The 24,930-nt window shown below is 38.1% G+C and overlaps 2 protein-coding genes across 3 annotated transcripts in view; one reads left to right on the forward strand and one right to left on the reverse strand.

The window, feature by feature from the left end:
- The window catches only part of LOC135473183 (uncharacterized), a 41,451-nt gene extending 33,600 nt beyond the window's left edge, over nucleotides 1-7,851 (reverse strand). The window contains exons 1-6 of the mRNA XM_064753026.1: nucleotides 7,725-7,851; nucleotides 6,526-6,592; nucleotides 3,823-4,267; nucleotides 3,301-3,371; nucleotides 2,758-2,899; nucleotides 1,855-1,919 (exon numbers count right to left, since the gene is read on the reverse strand). Coding sequence (XP_064609096.1) covers nucleotides 1,855-1,919; nucleotides 2,758-2,899; nucleotides 3,301-3,371; nucleotides 3,823-4,267; nucleotides 6,526-6,567 — 765 coding nt within the window. The 5' untranslated portion in view covers nucleotides 6,568-6,592; nucleotides 7,725-7,851. The remainder of the gene's footprint in view (nucleotides 1-1,854; nucleotides 1,920-2,757; nucleotides 2,900-3,300; nucleotides 3,372-3,822; nucleotides 4,268-6,525; nucleotides 6,593-7,724) is intronic.
- Nucleotides 7,852-9,111: 1,260 nt separating this feature from the next.
- Nucleotides 9,112-24,693, forward strand: LOC135472192 (sorting nexin-2-like). 2 transcript variants are annotated; one of them, XM_064751571.1, is made up of 13 exons: nucleotides 9,112-9,210; nucleotides 10,188-10,260; nucleotides 11,533-11,738; nucleotides 13,049-13,159; nucleotides 14,456-14,597; nucleotides 14,990-15,068; nucleotides 15,960-16,152; nucleotides 17,041-17,058; nucleotides 20,417-20,510; nucleotides 20,965-21,170; nucleotides 22,751-22,894; nucleotides 23,170-23,322; nucleotides 24,307-24,693. In XM_064751571.1, exons 1-13 carry the CDS (start codon nucleotides 9,112-9,114, stop codon nucleotides 24,355-24,357), a joined length of 1,569 nt encoding a protein of 522 aa, XP_064607641.1. In that variant the 3' UTR covers nucleotides 24,358-24,693. The 2 variants fall into 2 exon arrangements, with proteins under 2 accessions (XP_064607641.1, XP_064607642.1); XM_064751572.1 differs by lacking the exon at nucleotides 17,041-17,058.
- The last annotated feature ends 237 nt before the right edge of the window (nucleotides 24,694-24,930 follow it).

The following is a 24,930-nucleotide window of genomic DNA, read 5'->3' on the forward strand; positions in this document are numbered from 1 at the left end:
AGTCAGGAAGTGAAAATTTGAATTTCTATTCTTCTTTGTTTGGCTTTTATTGAGGAGAGAGGTATTATAAGGCTGAATTACCAAGTCTCATATGACTATGATCAAGTCCCCTATAATCATAGGGTGTTTTGATGAGATCTAGTCCATATTGTCTCAATCTGTGGCATTTTTAGGTCCAGTACATATATATACCTTGACAGTATCCCAGCCACACTATGCTTCTGCAGTCTCAAGCCGCACTTGGGCATGGAATAATCTCTAAATTAGCTGTTAATTACAGCGACTGTCCCTTGTAGTCTGTGTTGTATACACAGACATGCCTCATATGCCTGCAATGAATGTACAGCTGTGACATCACATGGTAAACGGTGGCTCGATCACAGCGGAGTAGACTTTCTGATGTTTGATCACCAAATTCTGCCATTTTCGACATTTTCAACAATCAGAATCAATCCAGGGGGCACTCTGAACTGAGTGAGACTCTGCCTCTCAAACAGTGGACAACTCCTGTCCGCTCTGCATTAACTTGGTGATTTGAGCATGGCAAACTACTATTTCTATTCTAACATACCATTATGAAATAATGGAGCCATTAGAGAGAAAAAATAACACTTAAAACAACTGCTCTCCCCTTTTTGTTAACATAAAATGGTCTAGGCTGTTCTGTCATAATTTTGGACAAGTCCATACCAATGGTATGGGTGGGAAATAAATCATCCAGTCAGAGCGAGGCATGTGACAGTTATTGACCAATACATGCACATTTCCTGCCAGCACCTCTCTATGTCAGTTTAAGCTCTAAATTTGAACATAACAGTCTTGTTACGACAGAGGAAGGATGATTTGAACTCAAACTAATACAAAAAACTGTCAGAAGTGAACGATTTATTTCCCGGAAAAACTTGTAGATTCAGTTGAAGCTTAAATGGAAGATGCTTCATGAGATGGTGGTGTTGCTGAGAATTTGATGACCATGTGGTGTCGATTTCGGAAGACTAACTTCTCCAACTCTGGTCACACTCTACGTCAGGGTGACAGTAGGTATTGAGCCAGGCGCCCTGACACAAGTCACAAACAGAACCATCTGATGACAGGGTGGAAAAAACGGTTGAGTGTAACACACTGCTCAAAGAGCGGCTTTGTTCTCCAGAGGGCCTGTAGCTGTATGTGACTCCTCAGGAGTCCAGTTCCAGGGGCCAGTTACGGATATTATCCCCTGTATTCCAACACCAGCGTGGTTCAGAACAATGGCCACAATGGCGCCGAGACAGTGGTTTGTGTACCAAGTCCTGCATCACAGCAGATGTCTGCCATCACTGTCCACAATCTGTTCAATCCCATTGCTTGCTTGCAATACCAGCAATCCGCCGCTTTTGCAGGGGTTATAAGTAAGAGAACAATGAAACAACGCATCGTTGCCCATGTTGCGCTTATCCAGACATAGTATCTAGATGTTTGTTGTTTGATGCCACCTCTGTATATCTCATACACGGGATAAGTGCCTATTGGCCACAACAGACATGTCAGTAGCAATAAATAATTCACCTTTCAAACTGGCTGCCTCACCAGTTATATGTAAATTCATTTTGCCTTTTCCTCCGAAAATGTGAGCTATCAAATTTTGAAGAAAACGGACATTCTAACAACACAGCACAGCCCCCCTATTTTAATAGCTAAATGCAGGTGTCCCAGCATCCATGACAAGGATGGCAACTGTGCATAGACTGTCAATTTGAGCACACTTCGCTCACCACTTCTTTTAGTGTAAAGTTTTTGGAGATATGTTAGAATACTGAGTAAGCCGCAAACACCAAGATTACATCAATCATATACAGTACTGCATGCAACTCTTACCAGCTTCAGATCAGGGAACATTTTCACAATCCACTTGACGGACAAATCTGTCAGATGAACACAACCTGACCAAAAAAAAAAAAGAAACAGGGGAATTATTCACTAAAATTCATGAATATTCTGTAATACTGACTATTTTTTAAATTAAGTTTTCAACAATTACATGCATCTTGAAATGCTCAGTTTCTCAAGCTTAGATATAGAACACTGAGTGGGTTTTACTTTTACACAAACTTATTTTCTGATAAAATTAGCATTACTATCCAGCAAGTGTGGCGTTAGTTAATAGACTGAGGCCTGTACACTCACTATAAGATATTCATGGTGTCCTTATAAGGGCAAAGATGATAGTGCCTGAATATTGTACATGTACACTATTTTAAACCAAAGTTGGAAAAATTTTGTAAATCATTCATAATTTCATGGAAATTTTCAGCAACTAATCTCCCTTCTGGTGAAAGACACACAATTTTTTTGAAAATCCGTAACACTGATTCCAGTGTAATTTTCAGTAATTAATATGAATACAGAGCATCAACAATGGAACATCGTATTATTGTGTTTTGTATGTATGCAAAACCTGAACTCAACACTTGCTATCTTTTTCTAGATTCAACCCCTGAAATCTGCCTTAACACTGATGCCAGTACATGAGGCAGTCATGAATTTTGTAATTTTACCATGCATATGGAGCATCTACGATGAAACATCCCCCTTGTGCTACTGAGCTTTATATGCATGGGAAACTGTAGATCTATGTAGATGTAGATACATGCATGCAGTACTTTTCTCACACATTACTCTAATAGCGTTACCACTACTTCCACAGTTTTTAGAAACTGACATCACATTATAATATGACACAAACTACAAAGTACAAAAACTTGGTCAATTTTGGAATACCTGCACAAATCATACTGTTCAGGTGAGGGAGGCTGATATTTCCTGCCAACAATGTGTAAAAAAACGCATCAGTCAGCTGATCCACTCCACTAAAATTCAGGCTTACGATGTCCCCAGAGGACATCTGAGACATGAGGAAAGTCTACAAGGGAAGAAGAGTTACTATACTAGAATATTTCAACAATGGAATTTTTTAAGCTGAAATTCATTTTGGCAGTAAATCCTTGCGATCTTTCCAAGATCAATAGGAGATTCCAGAATCATACGGTTCAAACACATTTTAGGTCAAATACATTTTAGGTCAAATACATTAATTTATTTGTTTATTTTGAAAATGCCCAGAAATTGCATAAAATATTTTATACATCAAGTCAAGACAAGCTTCAGACACATGTATGTCAATAAGTACGTATAAACGTGTTTATACACTCCCTGTGTGGTGTAGTAGCATTCAAAACCTATCTGTAATCTAGAAAGCTACACATGCACACCGCACAAAGACGAGCAATATGAAGTCAGCATCAGCTTTGACAATTTGCTCACCTTACAGTAGAGAATGGGGAAGTGATCATTGATTTCAAAGCTTTCAAATAAATCCTTGCGATCAAATGACACTGAAAAAGACAAAAACTATATGATGCCACAACCATCACACGAGAACATGCAGGTTAGCGTTTTGCAAATATGTGTGAAGTCTGGAACGCCCTTAAAAAGACTAAAATCAACTTGATGTTATATGTCTACATGTATATGTATTATGAACACTATAACTGGGAATATATCACAAAAATGCAAATTCTGCAAATTTATATCCTGTACACAAAATTTATTAATGAAAATTGGACAGTATTTGGACAAGTTATACTGCACGGAAGCAGTGAGCCAGAGTCAGGCCCGCAACACCTGGTAATTAATATCCTTAGCTTTCGCAAAAGAATGAAAAAAGCTTAACACCAATTATTAAACCAACAATTCTTTTCACTATAAAAGCTATAAACAGTTTCAACAGAAACAGTTCAAAATTTATTCCAAAATAGTGAACACTCACAAAAAAAACATACGTACATGGCTTCAGTCTACCGCCTTTCTTGCGAAGCAAGCGCTTGGCCATGACCAGGTCAGTCTGGTGTATCATCTTACTGGGTCTTTCTGGATCTCTTAGTTTCCCCATGGCCTCGATCTCAGGTCCAATGTTCCCCTGACTAACAGTTTGCCTTGGCCTGTAAGCTTTCTTCTTCAGGGGCACCTTGCTCTGCGGGAGAGGAGGTGGGCTGGGAATGTGATACCCAGGTTCAGACTGCAGGTAAGGCACTTCTTCCACAAAGTCATTGAAATCGTCTTCATCCTCGGAGAACGGGAATTGATCCATGGGAGCCTCTGTTTTCTGTTGGTAGGACTCAGCGGACGGAGGTGGAGAGTATGCGTCCAGGCTGAGTAAGGACGGAGGTCGGGTTAACTTCTGTACAGGCACAGAAGCTAGATTACTCCCACCTAGCCTAGCCATGTTAACCTAGCGAAACACATGAATATAGGAAAATTTACAACCTTCTGAAAATGATGCAATTTGTATTGTTTCAAATGACATTTGTTTATGTATATGTACAACAACTGTGCCTCCTAACAGATTCCTCTCACCAATCGTTGGGAGTTCCAGTCCAGCTCATGCTGACTTCCTCTCCAGGCATCCACTCCTATTGGTTTCCTCCCACTATAATGCTGGTCGCCATTGTACAACTGAAATATTCTTGACTATACTATTTAAAACACAAATCAAATAAATCAAATAGTCATGAATTGATACATCAATCAAATAACATCTGTTAAAAATGTATACTGATGTTTTAACTTTGTAGTATTTCATTACACAAATGCCTAAGGTCATTCTTAAAACATTCTTAGGTGGAAGAAACCTTTCAGAAAAAATTATAGTTCTAAAGAAATTATCAAAAAGTTGCATCAAAAATCCAATAAAAACTCTAAATCTGTTATGTTGTAATCCAATAGCATCGCTGCGATCCATGCTAACAGTCTTTCAACACTTCTGGTAGCCTGATGTCTATAAAGTTCATGATAATGGGCAAAAAAGGCTGACAGAAATCAACTGGATTTGAACCATACGCAGCTCAATACAATGTGCATTAAGGCTTGCGTGAAGAATAGTAAAAAGAAAACAAACGTTGCTCTCAGATAGCAGTGCTGTATAGCTGTCAAGAACAGCAATTCCACAGATCGGCTTTGCACACTCTGCGTACATTGTTTAATGAATTGTAGAAATAAAAGCACAAAAAAGATGAAATGGAAAAGACTGTACTGGATTTGAACCATAAATTCCCAGGCATCATTTACAATGGGCCTAAGTACTGAAGACTAGCATACGTGTATGTATGTATGCTTTGGGTTTAACATCGTACTTAACAATTTTTCAGTCACATGACGATGAAGCGTCATAAGGGTGTGTACATATATTGTGTTTTCTTGTGGCAGGGCGAGTCTATGCCGCCAAAGTGCTGCCAGACCACAATCACATTATACTGTCACCGGGCCAATCAGTCCTGTTTCCTTGCTCTAACCTCGCACTGCTGAACACAAAGCGAGGCAGCAACAAGTACCATTATTAAAGAGTTTTATCTTTAAAAAGAGGCTTCAAGGTGGACGCTCTAACCATTAGGCCAACGAAGCAGTCAACTAGCATACAGATTAGGCATCTTTGATATTCTGCTGATAGCCTTGAACAAAATACAGGAACAACAAACTTGGTGCCCGAGAACAAGACAAGACAGAAAGAATACATTAGGGCAAAGCTAATGCCAGTTGCCACGGTAAACTGCAGTGACAAGCTTCATGCACTCTTGCATGTACCTCGCATGATTTCTGAAAAGTTTTTCTGCAATTATGTGAAAGCCACAACTCAACTCAAAGGAAAAATTCTTTGAAATTCATAATCCTGACGTCAAGGTATTCTCAGAAAACTTTTTTTGGATACAATTATTAATTTTCTTGGCCAGTTACAGCCTAATTTGCATACCAAACTCAATGATTTTTGGAATCTTTGTACGGCCATCCACGCTAACGAAAATTTCATGCTGATAGCTGCAGCTTTGCTGAAGGAGACTTTATAAGCTTATCAATAAATTCAAAATGGCCACCAAATCATATGATTGGCCAAACAGCCCAAAACATCAAAAGTTGCTTCATATGTTCATAGGCCATGAAATTTGGTGTGAACAAAACTATCATTGGAGTGTCGGTTAGGTGGAGTGTAATAAGACAGGCCAATAAATCGGTTACGGTGATTTGTCCCCCGGAACGCTCCCACAAATGCCTACATCAACCATCCAAATTTCATGCCCTGTGTTCATTATTATAGTTTGATTCTTGAAATATTGCAATTTTACGAGCCGACAAAGAATAATAATTATAATCTGAATGATTTCAAAAGGTGTAGGAAAGCATGGACCCCTAAATCCCTAATTAGGGCCTTTTATGGAGGGTAGGTTGGCCGGGTTGAGTCAAATTACCAGATTTTAATGATTCCTAAGTATTGTAATGAATCTATAATATAAAACTTAAATTAATTTCTTCAGAATCATCTGGAATACAGGGACTTGTAATCAATGAATTTGCAATAAATTTCTTGCATGTTCACTGGTTAGCTGTGTAAATTAAATAGTGAGAATAAAGAAGCAACAATATTTTCAAATAGCTGACAACCTGTTTCAGATCTTCTCAAGTTAACATCTGCTTCATCCAATAACAAATAAAACCTACCTGAGGTGTAGAAGACTTTGTTTTCCCCATGAACTTCTTCATCTTGCAAGGTTGATAATGATTAGGGCTGGTGGAATTATGAATATATATCTGTAAGCTTTCGATATGACATGCAAATTCAGTAAAATTCACAAACAAAGAACACTACAGTATTATGATATCTGTGAAACAAGAGTTCAGGTGAACATAACATATGACCCAACAAATGCATTTGTTTGAAATGTATAAAAGAATACCAGCAGCACTGTGTGGGTATAACCCCTGAGAAGAATTTTCATGGGTGTTGATGATAGGTAAGTGGTTAGCATGGCAACCACGTGTGCACCACAAATGAAAACCTTATGCAAAAATGGACAAATGTGAGTCGTGACACATCATCATCTGTGTATCTACGTATCCACCAAAAATTAAAACTGGCAAGAGGTGTATAACAAGTAGCCTAATGGCTTCACTAGTACTACAAAAACCAACAAACTGTGGAAATTTACTGCATATTGGTGAGAGACAAGTGGTATTCAAGAAAGGCAACTGAAACTGTTAAAATCTATGCCTGGAGTACCTTGCACAAGTACTAAGCACAAAAGCCCTCAGAACAACAAGAGGGGTGGAATCTAGGAACACCTTGTCCAAGGCCAGTATTTATAATGAACAACTTAACTGTGGAGTCATTCATTTTACTAAGCCCCACTCATTTTTGACCAATGATCGTTGAACAAGTTCAAAACTATGAATTTGCTTAGCATTTAAGGCCAGGTCATTTACATGTACGAAAACATTTATTTACAAAGTTTTGTGACTGTGAAATAGGGCCAACTATTCGGCAGAATGACAAGGACATTGTGTTCAGGTATCAAAACCCATCTTGTCAGGTACAAAGTAAGTGATGCCTGACTAACTTCCCAGGTAAACAACATGAGGAATCTTCATCAGGATGAATTGAATGGGTTTGAAATTTGTCAGCCATGCCTCAACAGGTTATATTCAGACCTGTAATTGCCATCTAGAATGCCACAAAATTCCACTGGGCATCGCTGGGGATTTGAACTAGAAATCTCTTGGTTTCGAGTCAATTAAACTTTCTACCAAACTAGACTGAATGTGAAATTCCCCCCAACCTGGAGGCATATACATGGCACTTATCTCCCACCCTAGTACTATGTATAAGTCTAATGTATAATGATGAAACACGATCAACCTACCTTTGATCAATATACTAATCAAAACTGGGTGCACATAGAATGATGTGTCAGGCCAGCATTATCTGAGCGCAACTTGAAGGTTTGTAGTTCTCTGCCTAAGGATTGATGCACTGCTGCTTAATGGCCATTAATACTTGATGGTACTGCATCTAACAGTGGAATGTAAGAATGAAATATATGTCACTAAAATTTTATTCACTTTCTTACTTCAGTCTATTGCATGCAATCATTTTACAATTGTATCTGGTACAGTCGTAACGGGGTCAGCGTTAATTTTCGCTGATGAAAATTTATCAATTCGTAATTACTAAATTCCCACTGTTTTCTGGGGATAAAAAAATTAAAACGGAAAATATAAATCAATTTCATATATAATTGCTACTGGTACTGTGATATTTTAATTATTATTAGTTTTATTTTTAGAGTTATTGCTTAATTTTTTAGTCATACCTGATAGACCCTTTGCTCTAGAAAGTCATATTCCAGTTATTTTCATTTCTGTGCCACCTTACTGTTGATTATGTGCACATCGCAGAGTTAGTTTTTAAAATTTGAAGTTGAATATCCTACATGCCCAACGGATCTCACATACATGGGTCTATCTTCTTCAGTTACCTTTCCTACAGACCAGTAGATATAATCTGATCTAATTTTGAACACAGCACACACAGATTTTTTCACATTCAGTGCCGTATCATACGTACAATATCTTCACGATTGATGGATCCGTCAGTCCGTATCATAGTTTCACAAGACAAGATTCAGGAAACAAATTCAAGTTCTGTTTTAATCCGACATCATGACAATTTCTATGAATTTGCGAAAATCTCCGCACACACGATAATTCCTTTACTACCATATACTCATCCTGAAAACCGCATTGTCTTGTACATAGTTTAGCGCATCAAAAACGTCAGAATATAGCTATGGATGACCCAGTAACCTACGGTATTTACCTGTAGCCATGGAACTTTGCCGCGTGCGAAACCACGTGACCCACACGCACCGAATGATTAAAATACGAAAACGGATGAAAGGAAATTTAATTACTAAAATCAAACAGTATGTATTTCAACATAAGATGTACATTCATTTTTAATATGCCTGGATTTACAACCTTTAAGTATTTAACTGAATTTTTTTCTGCCCGGAAACTAAAAGCTAAAAGTAAAATTAAGAAAAAGTAGATATTTGAAATTTACTTTCTACTTTTAATAAATACCTACCAGACAGTTTTATGGATATTACTTAAGATTTGGAGAGTTATAAAATTAAACCTAAAATCAAGACAGAAAATTCTGATATATTTGACAGCTAATCATCTCCCAAAATGGACTTTTTTACCTGACCGAATTTTATAGTCATCCGTCACGTGACTCAGTTAAAAATGGCGGACGACAGCACGACTTCTGGCCCACCCCCGCTTGACGATGGAGAAAACGAGGTGGAAAATGACGATGATGACTTATTTGCAAGTGCTTCAGATGTAAGTGGCATTGCATTTTATTTTGAACCAAATGCATAATGAAAGTAAACTGATCTCGTGGCTAAATCAGCCACACTTCCGCGTTCTTGCCGGTTGGTGTTCGTCGAAGTTGATGACAGTGAACGAGTGACGCCCAAAACGCCGGTCATGCCACACTATCTCTCCCCCGCGTTGTGTTGAAACGCGATTACTGATTAAACAAACGACACATGATGGAAAACAATAGAATAATCAATTTGAGAAACATTTGCTTGAATAACTGATGCAGCATTGACAAGATCTTTGATGAAAATTAGAAAGGGGGCGTAACCCCGTAAAACAATTATGATGAAGGCTACAGGGGACTGTTGACTAAAGCGATTCCAAGATTTATATGAAGCTATTAACATAGATCCTTTGTTGTCATTGACATAATTTAAGGGGACGTTTAGGTATAAAATCAACTTTAATAAGTGTTTACATACGTAATCAACAGACATTTGAAATTATGGTGAAGTCCACTGGAGCTCTTATCAACCATGTTTATGGAATGTCCCATCTGGGCTCTCAAAACATTACTTTACGTCATATAGTATGAGGTGATAGACCACATTAGGCGACGGCTAGGTAACAGCTCCTGTGGTAAAGTTGTAGTCTAAAAATCCAGTCTGAGGAGGGCTTATATTTGCTGATATTCAGAGACTGCTGAAGTCGACCATACATGCCATACCCAATATTAACAGGTCACAGCTGGTTTATATATGACATAAAGTTGAAAACTTTTAAAAATCAAGCACACAAATTGGGACAAAAAGTCCCTAGCCTGAGGACACTTCCAGCCTCACAAAATGTTTCAAAGAAATCAAAGTTCTGTGAATATGGGCCCTGTCTTTTACTTGGTAATATGGTAATACATATTTGATTATAATTTATCCTGCATTTGATATATTGTCATATGTTCATTGTTAATGGTTTTGTGTTGCTGTCACTGGTTACAGAAGCCTACAGACAGTGAGCCCGCTAGTTTAGAAATAAGCCAGGACAAGGACAGTGAAGACTTATTTACTGGCGGTAAGTTTAGTGTGATAATATTTCATTTGTCAGATTGTTTTTGTGTCAAGTTATAAATTCTGTTGTATTCAAGTTTTTGGTCAATAACAAGAGATGGGGAAGTGGGTTGTGGCCAAGTGGTTAATATGCTTCTCTCTCAAGGTCCAGTGAGGTGCATGACCGGCCCCGATAGCGCAGTTGGTGGAGCGTCCGCTTCCGGAGTGGTAGATCCAGGATCAATCCTGGGTCGAGTCACACCTAAGACTTTAATAGAGGAAGTTGTAACTTCCTCGCTTGGCATTCAGCATGAAGGGAATAGTGCAAAGACTGGTTGACTAGTATCAGTATAATGGCTCGGGGTGGGCGGCGTACTTACCTTCAGTAAGTCGTCTCAGTGAAGCTGCACTAGATAAAAGAGCGATGGAAATCCGTCCTGCAACAAGGAGGCACATCACATGCACCATAAGGATTCCTTCGTCGTCATTTGACTGAAAAATTGTTGAGTACGATAAACCCCAAGCACTCACTCACGCACTCCAGTGAGGTGCATGTTCAATTGTGGCTCTGGAAAGGGAGTTTGTGAATTCTCTCTGTTCTTATGGGTTGTGGGGGCATGGTGTCAATACTGCATTTGCACAGTCTAACGTTGGTTGAAGACTGCCTCCAATATGGTGGGCATGTCTTCGGTTCATTGGTTCACCTCCAAGGTTGGAGAACTCCAGTTTCCTCCACCCATGATAGCAATTACCATCAAACAAAGAAATAATTGAGAGCAGTTTATTTCTGTGCTTCATAACTTCAGCTTGGTGCATCATGTGAGCATAGATTGTGCTGTTGACCTCAAGACAAACCTTTGACCGCCTGGTAAATATGATTTGTAAGAATGACATATAAGGTAGTGAATATCACAGAAATGAATTTTAAATTCACATGGAGAACTTGATTCTGTACTGTGTTAAGTAGCATAGAATTCCTATATATGAAAGGGTGGCCTGAGTGGGCTGGTAGTTAGCGTAATAGCGCAGCACAATGACCGAGGAGCCTCTCACCAATGCAATCGCCGTGAGGGCAAGTCCAGCACTTGCTGGCTACCTATCAGTCATCCGTGAATAGTTCTGACAGCAACCTGCGGATGATCATGGGTTTTCCCCCGGGGTCTGCCTGATTTCCTGCCACCATAATGTTGGCCACCATCGTATAAGTGAAATATCCTTGAGTACAGTGTAAAATCCCAATCAGATAAATAAATAAACATGTATTAAAAGCTCTTGTCTCCTTGCATGTGGTGTGAAGGTGGTACGGAAGTGAACCTCGACTCTGATGAGGAAATCATGGCCAAGGCTAACACTCCAGGGATCCTGAATCTGGATGTTGAACCTGACATTGTGAACAAGCCTAGTCCCCCCCAGAAAAAGGAAGATGCACCCCCGGAGATGGGTGTGTCCCAAATATCCACCACCTCTTCTGCCTCCAGGGGTTCAGGCATCACCAAGGATGAGGTAAATCAAAACTTTCATACAATCAGAATGTACTTTAAAATGTAAAAACTAATAATATGAAGCTCCATTTCACACAATTGTAAAACTGGGAAATTCCGTGAAACAAACTGTTTCTTATTTCCTAACCATATCAGGTTATTTAAGCACAGGAAAAAAACTTGTGGGCTAGTTCTCAAATCTGTGTCAAAGTCTTTGTACGCGTAAAGAGTATGGACACTTAGGTGAACAGATAAGGGGAGATAACAATACGTAATTCAAAGGCAGCAAGCTACACATGCAGTGTCAAACGTGTCAGATGTCATTTACAGTATTTCCGTATTTTTGAGAGGCATAGAAACAACATTGTAGCATTCCCGGTCTACACTGTAAGACATTGTTCAGATGTGACCCAAATACTGTAATTAATCCTTAAGTTAGCCATTCAATCAGTCTTGTGTATAACAGCAATGGGAGACTGGAGGATGGGCAGCTCTGTAGGTCCAAATGGAAGTAGAAAGTAGTGTTCTGTGACACAGTGGACATGTACTTCATATGTGTTTTATGAGCACACATACACCGATAATTGTGACAAAATAAATGGAAGAATTAATGAGTTCATACCTTGGACCGTCTTAATACAGACAAGAAGAAGTTTTACGAGTTCTCCATTTAACTTGACAGCACGAAGTAAGGAGAGGTATAGTGAAATGGGGGTCAGATGCTGACCGTATCGGAGTCAGTGTCAGTGTCCAGTTTGCTTGAAATTTTTAGTCAGTCATAGGGTTGCAGTGGCCACCCATAGTACACATATAGCCAATCATTCTGTAGCAATTTGCATATGAAAGATCAAGGAAGTTTTTTTACCTCCTTGCTCAACATTTTGCTCAGCTATTCACAGGGTCGCAGGTGCATCCCATAGTTCAACGATTGCCAAATGCATCTCGTGATTTGCACATCAAAGACCTCTGTGATAAAGTTGTGCACAAGCTCCCTTTAGTGCCTTTTACCACCACAATGATTTACAACTCCATAACATATGAAGTAACTGTTGTGCAATCCTTATGCGTACAATGAAGTCATAGTTGTGACAGTATGTTAATTTTGGCCTTTCTTGTTTATTTAATGGCAAGATTTTAGCACTGTCTAATTAGAGAATAATATCTGTGTCGAACAGTGTCAATCTTTCTACTATATTTTGGTTTAGAGGTTAATATTTGAACGTTTCACATGACTTGAACATTAAGCAGTTTTACGAACTGCTCAATCAGGCGAGCTACCGGCTACTCTGAATGCCTTGTTTATGTGCAATACATGTGCATGTGTGTTTACAGATAGAAGAGGAACAAAGCGGTGACAGCTTTGATTTGCAGATATCCGTAACAGAGCCCCATAAGGTTGGAGATGGGATGACAGCTTATATGAGTTACAAGGTGGTCACAAGGGTAAGGCAATGTGTTTGAATTGTACAAAACAAGATATTGTAGAGTTCCAATGGCATTAATATGATAAGTGTGTGAGTTTAAGGATAAAGTGATATCCTCCAAAGTCTATCTTCCATTTTTGAAGAAGTCATTTTGTTTAAGCTCTGCTGTTTAAGCTAGGTAGTATTTGTAGGGCAGTACTATAATAAGAAAATCTCCCCTAAATGACTGAGAAATTCAACCACAAAAGAGCATTTTTGGAGGCAGATAAATGTCATGAGATATTACGTCTGGTACTAAAATTCATATTTTCTCAGAAGGATATCATCCTACCTTCCAAACACCTCTACAAGCATCTTTGTAAAATCAATAGAACACCTAAAATCTGGAAATTTGAAATTTGAAATTTTTTGAGCAATGATCAATGTGATTGATCAAAAACGTCAGACTATAAGAGCACAGTGACTCAAAAGCCTCTCACCAGTTTGATCGCAGTGAGTTCAAATCCAGCTCATGATGGCTTCCTCTCCAGTCATGTTTGGGAAGATTTGTCAGCAACCTGCGGATGGTAGTGGGTCACCCCCACTAGTTTTCTCCCACCATAATGCTTGCTGCCATTGTGTAAGTGAAAATATTGTTGAGTACATGGTACATAGTAAAATACCAGTGAAATAAATAAACAAACTATTTATAATGTAATTTTATGAATAAAGTTTCTTCCCAAACGGTTCTGCCCAGTTTCCTCGTAAAACACCAATCAAATAAATAAGTAAATCTATCCAAACATGCCAAAGAATCTGTTGATCATGCTCTGCCAAAATTCCAAGCATTGCAATATGGTGTATTTATTTCACCCATGAAAACCCCAAGATGTTTTTTTTCTGTAAGTGAACAAGTCAGAATTATAAATAATGTGAGGTTTTAGAGATCGTTTTGAAGCGGTTTTATTAGGAGTTTACAAGCACTGGCCTAGGTAGATGGCACGTATTGGTGGCAACGTGGTACAGGACCGATTCCATAGTGGCGCTGGTTCCAAAGCCACGGGGGCTCCACCAGTCATAAAGAGCCTCTGATCTATGTCTGATGATAGTATGATTTTCATTAATAATACTTTTTTTTTTGTCTAGGTCTGGGAATTTAGGATTAACTGATCTTGAGCCATATATTGGCCATTCAGAATTTAAACTGACAAGTAAGAGGCTGACCTTGTTAGCAATTAAAAATGCTTCACATTCAGGTAATTCAGTTTGAAAACTGAATTACATGTATTTGTGATTACATGAAATCTAGAGTTACAATTGTATTTCCTTTCTTTAGACATCAATGCCAGCCTTTCGGAATGCAGAGATGACAGTGAACAGACGGTTTAGTGATTTCCTTGGTCTCCATGATAAACTAGCCGAGAAGTACGCTTGTAAAGGAAGGATTGTACCAGCTGCACCAGAGAAGAGCATTGTGGGTAAGACAGTGTCAAAATATTTTTTTTTCTTTTTTTTTATCAGTTTGAATCTGTAATGCTGTTTTGTTCATATTCCACATTTCTCATCAAAATTCCTTCGACGATATGACTGTCAAAAAGCTGACTAATAATGGAGAATTGCATTTTGAGGAGTTAAGTAACGATGTTTTCTTCATCAAACTGCTCTGTCATGAATAACACTGGATTAGTTGATATCTAATATTGGTGCTGGTATCTGTGCATGTCTGGTCTTTCATTTGCATTAAAATTTACATATCTGTCTTAATTTCACAGATTGTATGAATACATATTGTTTGATTTCATTTTGTAATTTGCACAAATTTGAGATGTGATTTAATTTCAGTTTTGTACAAACTGTGTATTTGTTCAAGGTATGACAAAGATCAAGATGTCTAAGGAAGAGTCTGGATCCAGTGATTTTGTGGAAAGAAGGCGTATAGCTCTTGAAAGGTACCTGTCATATGATGGCCTCTAGACTACATACAATAAAATATCCATTTTTATCTGATACAGTACTCACATATTTGGATGATTTTGATAATTGTCATTAATCATTAATAATTGTTTAGCAGCACTTTGTCATCAACCTTGTCTGCAACACTTCCAGTGGGCATCATCTTGTTATAAAAGCACTGGGATGTAATAAATAAGCAAAGTATAAACTCTGAAGAAGTTACTTTGTGTCAGTATTTCAACTTTAATCACGTCTTCGAGAAAAATATGCATGCCTCACTTGACGCATTTCTCCTGAATATGTAGCGGCCCAATAGCACAGGTGGTAGAACGCCTGATTCGGGAGTGGTAGATCCAGGGTCAATCCTGGATCAAGTCACACCTGAGACTTTTAAAAAGGAAGTTGCAGCTTCCTCGCTTGACGTTCAGCATGAAGGGGATAGTGCAACTACTGCTTGACCCATATCAGTATAATGGCTCGGGCGAGCGGCTTACTTGCCTGCAGTAGGTCGTCTCAGTGAAGCAGCACTAGATAACAGAGCGGTGGAAACGAGTTCTGCAACAAGGAAGCACATTACATGCACTCTAACTATTCCTTCATGGTCATATGACTGAAGAATTAAGCATGACGTTAAACCCCAAGCACTCACTCACCCAGTCCTGAAGATGACTTTAATAATTTAAGTTGAAAGGTGGAGATAGTAAAAATAAGAGCAGAGTTGCAGTCCATTTTTTACTTTATTCTAAGCTGCTCAGTGGATGAACTTGATTTCAAATGAACCAGCTTGTAAAACTTACTCTAGCATTATGTTGAAATGCTTATAATTCAGTCAGTCAAGTGTACATAATATGTCCACTTGGGAATATCGTTTCATATTTTTCTTTCAGGTATTTACAGAGAACTGCTCAACATCATGTTCTGAGAATGGATCCAGACTTCCGGGAATTTCTGGAGCAAGAGGGTGAATTGCCAAGGGCAACCAACACCTCTGCTCTGAGCGGAGCTGGAGTTTTGCGACTGTTCCACAAGGTTGGCGATGCCGTGGAAAAGATCACGTTCAAAATGGATGAAACTGACGAGGTATGCACAAATTTAATTTACTTGTCACATGTATGTTTCTGTTGCTGTGTGTGTTTAGACATACCAAAGCATTCATCAAGGTTGTTGTTAAAGTTTATTAGCTCATTATAGGTAATTGTATTCTGGCTTTAATAATTGTCTCCAAAGGAAAAAAAAATGTGTTTCAAGTCATTTTGTATCATGCAACTGGGATATGCAAGGGTCTACTTGAGCTTTGTTTTGTACACAACTATATATCTTTTCCAACATTGTGGTATTCATTGTAGAATTTGAATTTCTTTTATTTCCGCTGTTAAAACAAATTGTGACCATTCATTTGAAAATACCTCATGCCAAATGATGGGGTGGAATCAGATGTCAGCGTTGATGCCTAATAAGTAACACAATGTTTAAGCATTTACGTTAAAGGCAGAATTTTAAAATTCCTCAATGTGGCAATCATAATTTAGCTCTTCATTGGCTGCACTCAGTATCTTGTAAAAGGATGCTGTTTTTGTTGGTTTTTATGTGACAGTTTCATTTTAATCAACCAAAAAAAGCCTGTCAAAAATACTGATTCACATTTCTCTTTTGACATTATCTTCATTGTTGAGCAGGGAAAGCATAAATGCTCTGGTTCAAAAATCTTTGTCATCATAAATGCGTGTACATTATTCCGTAATATTAAAAGTGACAGAATCAAAAGAATAGTCCTCCAGTTTGAGCGTTGGTTCTCTTTAAGTAGAGCACCCCAAAGCTAAGAGTACGTCTCTTAACGTTTTCAAGAGCATTTGTGTCTGTTTTGGAAACTATACTACTTATGTCCGTTACCCATTATAGTCAGCTCTCTGGAGTGCTTATTTGCACACTTATTTTTGCACGGTCCTCCCCCCATCCCCGACGGAACAGGCTGACCCAGATATGGAGGTAAACACATTCTACTCTTCTTGGACATGGAATTTTCAATAGCTTTTCTTTTAATTTTCAGTTTGAAGTTTTCGTTTTTTGTTGCCAGTCGGTGTGGCATGCCAATCATGAACTGACAAACTTAGATAGTTTACTTACATGTACATCTACACAAAATTGCAATTAAATTAAATTAATAGTTCAAAAGTGCTGTATTTTGTGAATGTGGCAGTTGTGGTAAACTCTATGCAATTGTAAAAAAAATGGTTTCAAAACCAAAATTGTAATCTTAGGATTCATACATTCATATTACGTTTTCATAGGAAAGAAAATAACCCTGACTCCACAAAAATGACTGAAGCTTGTGATGGAGGAGAGTTTTATTGAAAATTATAGACTGTGAGCTGAAAATGTCATATTTTATCGTAAGGAATAGAAGAAATGTATTCTTACCCATATATCATCATACTGTTGAATACAAAAAGTTGACAAAACACTGGCTTATTAACGAGATAGTGTTATGTAATTGGCATTGAAAGGCCCATGCCCCAAGACAAGATAATGAGTGTTTTATACATAGTGGAAATTATTTATGGAAGAAAGGTCAAAGGTCATTAACAGGACAATTATTCTGTATAAATGCTCCAAATGTAAAAAGTACCAAATTTGTTTCTGTTTACTTAGTGAAATAAAAAATCTTCGTGTCTAAAAGTTGGGGTCAAACACTGTTTGTATAAAACTGCACTTCACTGCATGCTTTGATGTTAGCAGATGGTGTGAAAATCCTGAATTTGTTTATCATTGTCCCACAGCTGACATGGAAGTGTTTTGTGTGTGCATCGTTCATCCCCGTGTAGTGGTTAAAGTAGATCCCTCAATGCTCATCTCAGTTGCATGAAATATTGATCAGAGACTAACCCCTCAGTATAAATAAGGAAAGGCAAATTTAGTTACAATTACGGTATATTTTCTTTGATTTTTTGTTACTTTGTTTCACGTAATGTGCACATTTATCTGTCAGTAAGTGCAGTTAGTCACCAGAGCTAGGATTTTAACTTCCAATACTTCTATTAAATAAATAGAGACCTGGGAAATGTTGTTATCATCAGTGATTGCAAACTCGCTGATAATTTTTGGAAGCTTTTTGCACATAAATTGGTAACCCACATGGTAAAATTTCTCAAATAAAATAATTCATAATTTAATACTTTTGGAGACAGTGGCCTGTTGGTTTACCTATTAAAAAGTTGCTTTTTCCATGGCTAACAGGCTCATGATGATTGATGTTGCATGCTTAGAGCCAGTTCTTAATGGGTTGTTTCCTGCTCCTGGTCGGGAAATTTGTCAGTTAACTGAAAATGAGCAATGATTTTGTCAGGTTTCATATGAGGGAAATGTTCTTGAGTTTTATAACATTAAGCGCGAATGAAAAAAAAGTCCTACAGGAGAGATCAATTTTTCTCAGAAAATCTCAAAGGGTGCAGCACGATGGGTAACCCTTAGGGTTTGTTTTGAGATGAACATATCACTGAATGCCATTCCATGTATGTCGTGTGAAATTGATCCTGGTATTTTCCAAAATAGGTCCTGAGATGTGACTGGAGTAATGTAACTGTTGATAAGTATTTAGTAGGACTTGTTCAATTAGAATTCCTTATAACATAAATTTGAGTCCAGAGATAAAGGGTTGGGGGAAAGTAGAAGACATCTGAGAGAGGAAATCTCTGCCACAGCTAAGTCTGCATATTACCTCACTGCAGTGAGACTTCCCTGGTGTAACAGCATGAAGAGTTCTAACAAAGGGACAGTTCTCTGCTAGGCATAATTGCCAAGTGAAAGGAAAATATGCGCTTATGTCATATCTCATTCTGTAAATTGTGAAGAATCTGGATCTCATTCTGTGAATTGTGAAGAATCTGGATCTCATTCTGTGAATTGAATCTGGATATCATTCTGTGAATTGTGAAGAATCTGGATCTCATTCTGTGAATCGTGAAGAAACTGGATTGCAACTAATATGTAATGACATGGTGCACAATAAAATCATCTGAATCAATACGTATTCCTTAAAGTTGCTGACAGACAGAAAGAGAAATAAACACTGGCAAATACTTCACATCCCTGGTAGATGTAATAACAGCAGTTAACAATTGTTACCTTTATGCCTTATTTACATTGTGTCCCATCCCTGTCTCAGATCACTAGTGTGCAGTTCTGAAATGCTTTTGATATTGAAAGGCCTTTTATTTGTGAAATGAACATACCTGTAGCCTGATGTAGGTGTGTGCACCGTCACATGGACTGTTGCTTGCATGCTGCAATTTGGCTCTTCTTGTCATATACTATTACAGTGTGTTAGCAGTTCTAGTTAACATTCTATAATATGTGGTTTTGATTGGTTCTTCATACTCACTTAATAGCTGTAAATCTTGCCAAGAACCCTCTATGGGTCTTTGGCTGAAGTGGTGTGTGTGCTGCAGCCAATCATACCCCCCACCCCTTACCAGTGGGGTTCAGACAGTCAGATCCAGGTGCTGCCTAATGTTTAGCTTGTAAGATTTGTCAGGTACCTGGCTTAGGGATGTGGTTTTATAGTATACTCAGTGGACTTGTGTTTCCTCTATCCATAGACAGCTGCAGTAGAGTCCAAACATTCTATAGTACATTCTTTCTAAAAGAAGTGAAATAAATGAACACGAAGCCTTGTACAGGTGGTATTGTTCACTGTTCATTGCTAATATTAATTCCTTGAGAAACTTCACTATATTGATGACAAGGATTCTTTGGCTTAAAATTCAGTGCAGTGCTTTTGGCATTTTAGCCAAAGCTAGAGTCTTTTTTCGTTACAAGGCCTACTGCCACATTTCTTTGGAATTCAAAATTTGCCACATGATGACATTATAGTTCCATCAGCTCTATTTCTGAAAGCTAAGAGAAATTGAATTGGCAGAGTTCAGTGAAAGTGTTCTTCATTTTAAGCAATGGGAATCCTTTCCCACTTAAAATAATTCAGATCCAACTCTGCATTCTATTGTTCATCCATGCCTTTGGATTTGCAGATTTCGGTGAAAGTGTTCTTCATTTTCAGCGATGGGAAACCTTTCCCACTTAAAATAATTCAGATCCAACTCTGCAGTCTATTGTTCATCCATGCCTTTGTGATGACATTTTACTCATGCCCACTCGGTGCACTCAATTTTGACTGGGTTCACCATTGCATGAGAAAATATACACCATTGCATGGTTGTACTGAAATGGTTAAGAACTGTCTGTATCTGTTTCTGTCAACTCATTGCACATTCTACATTTGCCAGTTCATACGCTCCACCAAGTTTTTGCTTTAGGTTATAGTTTTATAGTGTGTGTTTTTTGTTTGCAGTGGTTTGAAGACAAAAGTCAGCAGGTAGAGGCCTTGGACCAGCAGCTGAGAAAACTCCATACCAGCATGGAGAGCCTGGTAGCGCAGAGAAGAGGTAAGGGGGCATAACACTCTGCAAAGTTCTCTCCCTTCTTATGTGTAATCCATCCTTTGTGGAAAGAGTTGTATATGTATACGTGCATCTGTTTGATTTATCATATGATATTACAGTATATTATGCAGTATATACAATATTGTCATATGATATTAAAACGTGTATTTTTAATGTTGTTTAATACTGAGTGGACTGCTAAATTTTGGGTGTAAAGGTACTCTAGGGTAAGCACATAAAGGCCTTTAAAGGACACTTTTGATGCAAACACTTAAGTTTGCTGAAAATAAATTAATCAAACCTCACCAAAAACTCTTAAGAGGCCATTCTAGATGGATGAATCAATTAGAATCAAACAAAATGTGTCTGTTGAACAACGCTAAACTTAAAATAAAACGCTAAACGCTAAAGGTAAAATATGGTGCCATTTATCTCTGTTATTTCTGTGCCTTTTCAGAACTAAGCTTCTCCACAGCAAACTTAGCAAAGAGCACAGCGATGTTGGGAAATGCAGAGGAGCACACAGCTTTGTCGCGCGCTCTGTCGCAGCTGGCAGAAGTGGAGGAGAAGGTGGAGGTGCTGCACAAGGAGCAGTCCGACAGCGACCTCTTCACCATGGCAGAGCTTTTGAAAGATTACATCTCTCTAATAGCCGCGGTTAAGGTACAGCTAACTAATGGAATACAGCACTAGAATAATCGTGGTTACATCTTAACAGCTGACCTGATTATTTCATGTGTTCATGTTTATACAGAAGGCATTTTGTCTACAAACACAAGAATAGTACAGCTGTATTTCAGTTATAGACAGATTGTGGCTTAGACAGACTTACAGTCTTCTCAGCACTCTTAGCTGCATTGCTGACACTGTTAAGCGGTTGACAGTGCTCTTAGGGCCATATGCTTCTATGCTCGCTGAAGACAACTTTGTCTTTTACCAGTATGGCATACAAGAATGTACGTAACACGTGGGAAAGCAAAAATGGAAAATTCTTGGATGTGGTATTAAACAAAAAACATTTAATCACTTTAGGCTTTTCTCTGAGTAAATAAGGGATGCTAACCAGTAGGGATTAAAATACCCAAAGGGCACAGTCCATGGCACTGCCTCATATATATATATATATTAAACTTTGGTGGTGCTTTCACGAAGTAGAGTAAATACATTGTCACTTTCCTCTTAGGACATGGTGCCATAACCTGAATAGCATCATTTATTAAAAGAAAATTACAAGAAATTACATTTATCAAGTTTTATTGAAGGCAAAGACTGCTCTGAAGTGAAGTAAATATCAGATGAAAGACCATTAAAAATTGTTTAGGAAAACAGTTGGATTTATTTTTTTTTTGAATTTTTCTGAGTAAAACTGTGTTAAAAATCAGATTCTACGATGGCCTGTTGTGAGCCAGAGGATATCAGTCACATCTGTACATTTTGCCAGAAATAATTTGTTTCAAGGTCAAATCAGCAAAAGCATTTAAAGATCTCTATGTATATGCAGTATGAATGATGAAATGTAGCAGTCTTATGTGTGCTAAGTAGCAAAAACCTTATGTGACGTCACTGGTCCCATTGTGGTCAGAACGGGCCACCAAAGAATAACATATTCAAATGCATTTTACTAGGTTAAATAAATTGTAAGAAAAAAATAAATCCAACTGTTTCCCTGGACAGTTTTTAATGGTCTTTCATCTGATGCATACTTCATTTTAGTGTTTTCTTTGCCTTTAAGGTGATCACAGTTCTCAGTGTAGCATAAACTGTGTCTGTGTTGTAACATATTACATAGCTCCTGAGTGGTGAAAAGTACTTGTTACTATTACAAGATCTTTGTAGATGTTTTATATCAGGTTGCAATAGGGGCTCAGGGACAAGCTAGAGAAAAGGGTCCAAATTACAGTATAATACAGCATTTTCTTCTGTGGCTACATAGGTGTTTTATGAGCAGTCATACACTGTTAATTGTGACGTAATAAAAGAAACAACAAAAGAGTTCATAGCTTTGTTACAGACAGGAAGGAGTTTTATGAGTTCTCCATTCTGATTTTCTTCCTAAAGAATGCATGACTCATAGGGGAAATGTTCAGTATGACAGGATTGGAAGTTGACAGACATCACATGCAAAATACACCAAGAGACAAATCGTTTGTGTATCACAAATCATAAATATAATTGGGAAACTGGAGTGAGATTAGCTATATGCTGAGGTCCCTAATGCCCTGTATTTGCTGTTTATATTTCAGGATGTGTTCCACGAGAGAGTGAAGTGTTATAAAAACTGGAAGGATGCTGAAGCCATGTTGAACAAAAAACGGGAAACGAAAGCAAAGTTAGAACTTAGCCACAAGCAGGAGAAACTGCCCCAGGCCAGTCAGGAAATCACAGAGGTAAGTGCTCCTGAAGGTTACAGACTACTATGTTAACACAGGCTTTGTAGGTTACAACAGGCAAGAACGCAACGAAATAAATCACCACCCTGCATTGAACTACACATACACTTTAATTCATTTGATTGTCTGCACTGGTAAAATAACTCTGACCTGTGTTTGTAAGGTTATGTTGAAGGCAAAATTATCACTATTTCAAGGGACAAAAGAGTAGAAGTCATAAAAACATAATTAAATATTGTGACTATCTAATACTAGCCTTGTTGGAATTTTAGTGGGAGCAAAAAGTGGAGAAAGGTCAGGAGGACTTTGAAAAGATATCAGAGACGATTCGAAAAGAGATGGCCCGCTTTGAAAAACAGCGAGTAGTTGACTTCAAAGAGAATGTCATTAAATATCTAGAAAAGCTGATGGAAAATCAACAGCAGGTGAGTCTGTCTTTAAATATCTAGAATGTACACTTTCAGGCAAGTCCGATCAGGGTGTTCGAGCCAGTCTGATCTAGATTTTCAGTTAAATTTTATCCAGGCTTTCAGGTAAATATGATCCAAATTTTCAGGCAAGTCTGATCCAGATATTCAAGTAAATTTGATCCAGACTTTCAGTCTAATCTGATCCGGACTTTCAGGTAAACCTGATCCTGACTTGCTGGAGAGTCTGGCCAAGACTTTCGGGTAATACGATCTAGACTTTCATGTAAATATGATCCAGACTTTTAGGTAGATCTTCTCCAGACTTCCATAAAGATCTTCTCCAGACTTTTCATGTGACCTTACACATGAAAATTTGACCAGGTTCTTGATAGTGAGATAAATTTCAGTGTCAAAGTTGTACAGTACCAGTCAAGCCCCAGGTTGTCCGTGGCATGCTAATAGTGCCCATTGTGCAGGCTTACAGCATTATTCTATGAGGGATAATAGTACATGATACAAAAAAATATCCTGCGAGACACCAGGACAATTTGGGCATCAAATTGACACACCTTCTGTCATAGCTATATATGCAAGAAGATCTGTTAGCAACGTGCGGATGGTTGTTGGTTTTACCACCATAATGTTGGTCACTGTTGTACAGGTGAAGTATTTTGAGGAGGGCACAAAACTCTAGTGAAATATGTGTGAATAGATAAATGAAATGTGATAAACTCCGTTTTTGTCCTGTCCTATTTATTTATCCTTCCAATGATTGTTTTAAGTTACTGCAGTGACCTGTAAATGTCAGAGGGAAAAATCAAATTGTAGGCTACCAGTAGCTTTCAACAGTCAGCTAGCATTCCAAAGGCTCTCCACAGGCAAACCACTTCCAGACTACTGTTAAACTAATCTCACTGTACTTTAAAGCTGCTTCTACATGTAGGTTCTTTTGTATCACAGAAATAGTGCACTTATTTTTGATTTGGTTTGCCTTTACAGTTGATAAAGTATTGGGAAGCATTTTTACCAGAGGCAAAGGCCATTGCTTGAAGAGTTGTCACAGAATGACAGTCGGATGAAAAATGCCACCAGTGGACCAGTGGATGCCATTGCTTTGGGGCAGTGCGAATGATGAAGTCAGACTGAATCATGCACTGGCAGTTAGATATTGAAGAAGGCATCACTTTAGCGCGATCATTCTGCAGGAATGCATTTGAGATTCATCACTTGCAAATAACAGTACTAACAAGCTGGGCTATCTCACCTTTGTTCTGGGAAACCCCCAGCTCTCTTTCCTAAAGTGTTAGCATCCAGATTGACGAGTTCAATTTCAATTCAACCATTATGACTAGATTACAAATTTGTTCTAGAATTTTTTTTTTTTTTTTTTTTTTTTTTACACCATTTTGAAGTCATAAGTGGTATGAACAACATTTCAAGGACTGTTAGATAAAACCCATTAAAATTCTAATTTAATTTTGCGTAGAAATTTGTAGTATTCCGTTTCCTTAAATTTGAATATATTTTCTAAGACCATCATCATTCAGTATTCTTTTCTCTTTCCCAGACTAATCAACTTCGCTGTTCATATTTTTCTTTCTTTTCTTGACATGTACCACATGT

The sequence above is a fragment of the Liolophura sinensis genome, chromosome 8 (assembly GCF_032854445.1).
Source record: "Liolophura sinensis isolate JHLJ2023 chromosome 8, CUHK_Ljap_v2, whole genome shotgun sequence".
Lineage (NCBI taxonomy): Eukaryota > Metazoa > Mollusca > Polyplacophora > Chitonida > Chitonidae > Liolophura > Liolophura sinensis.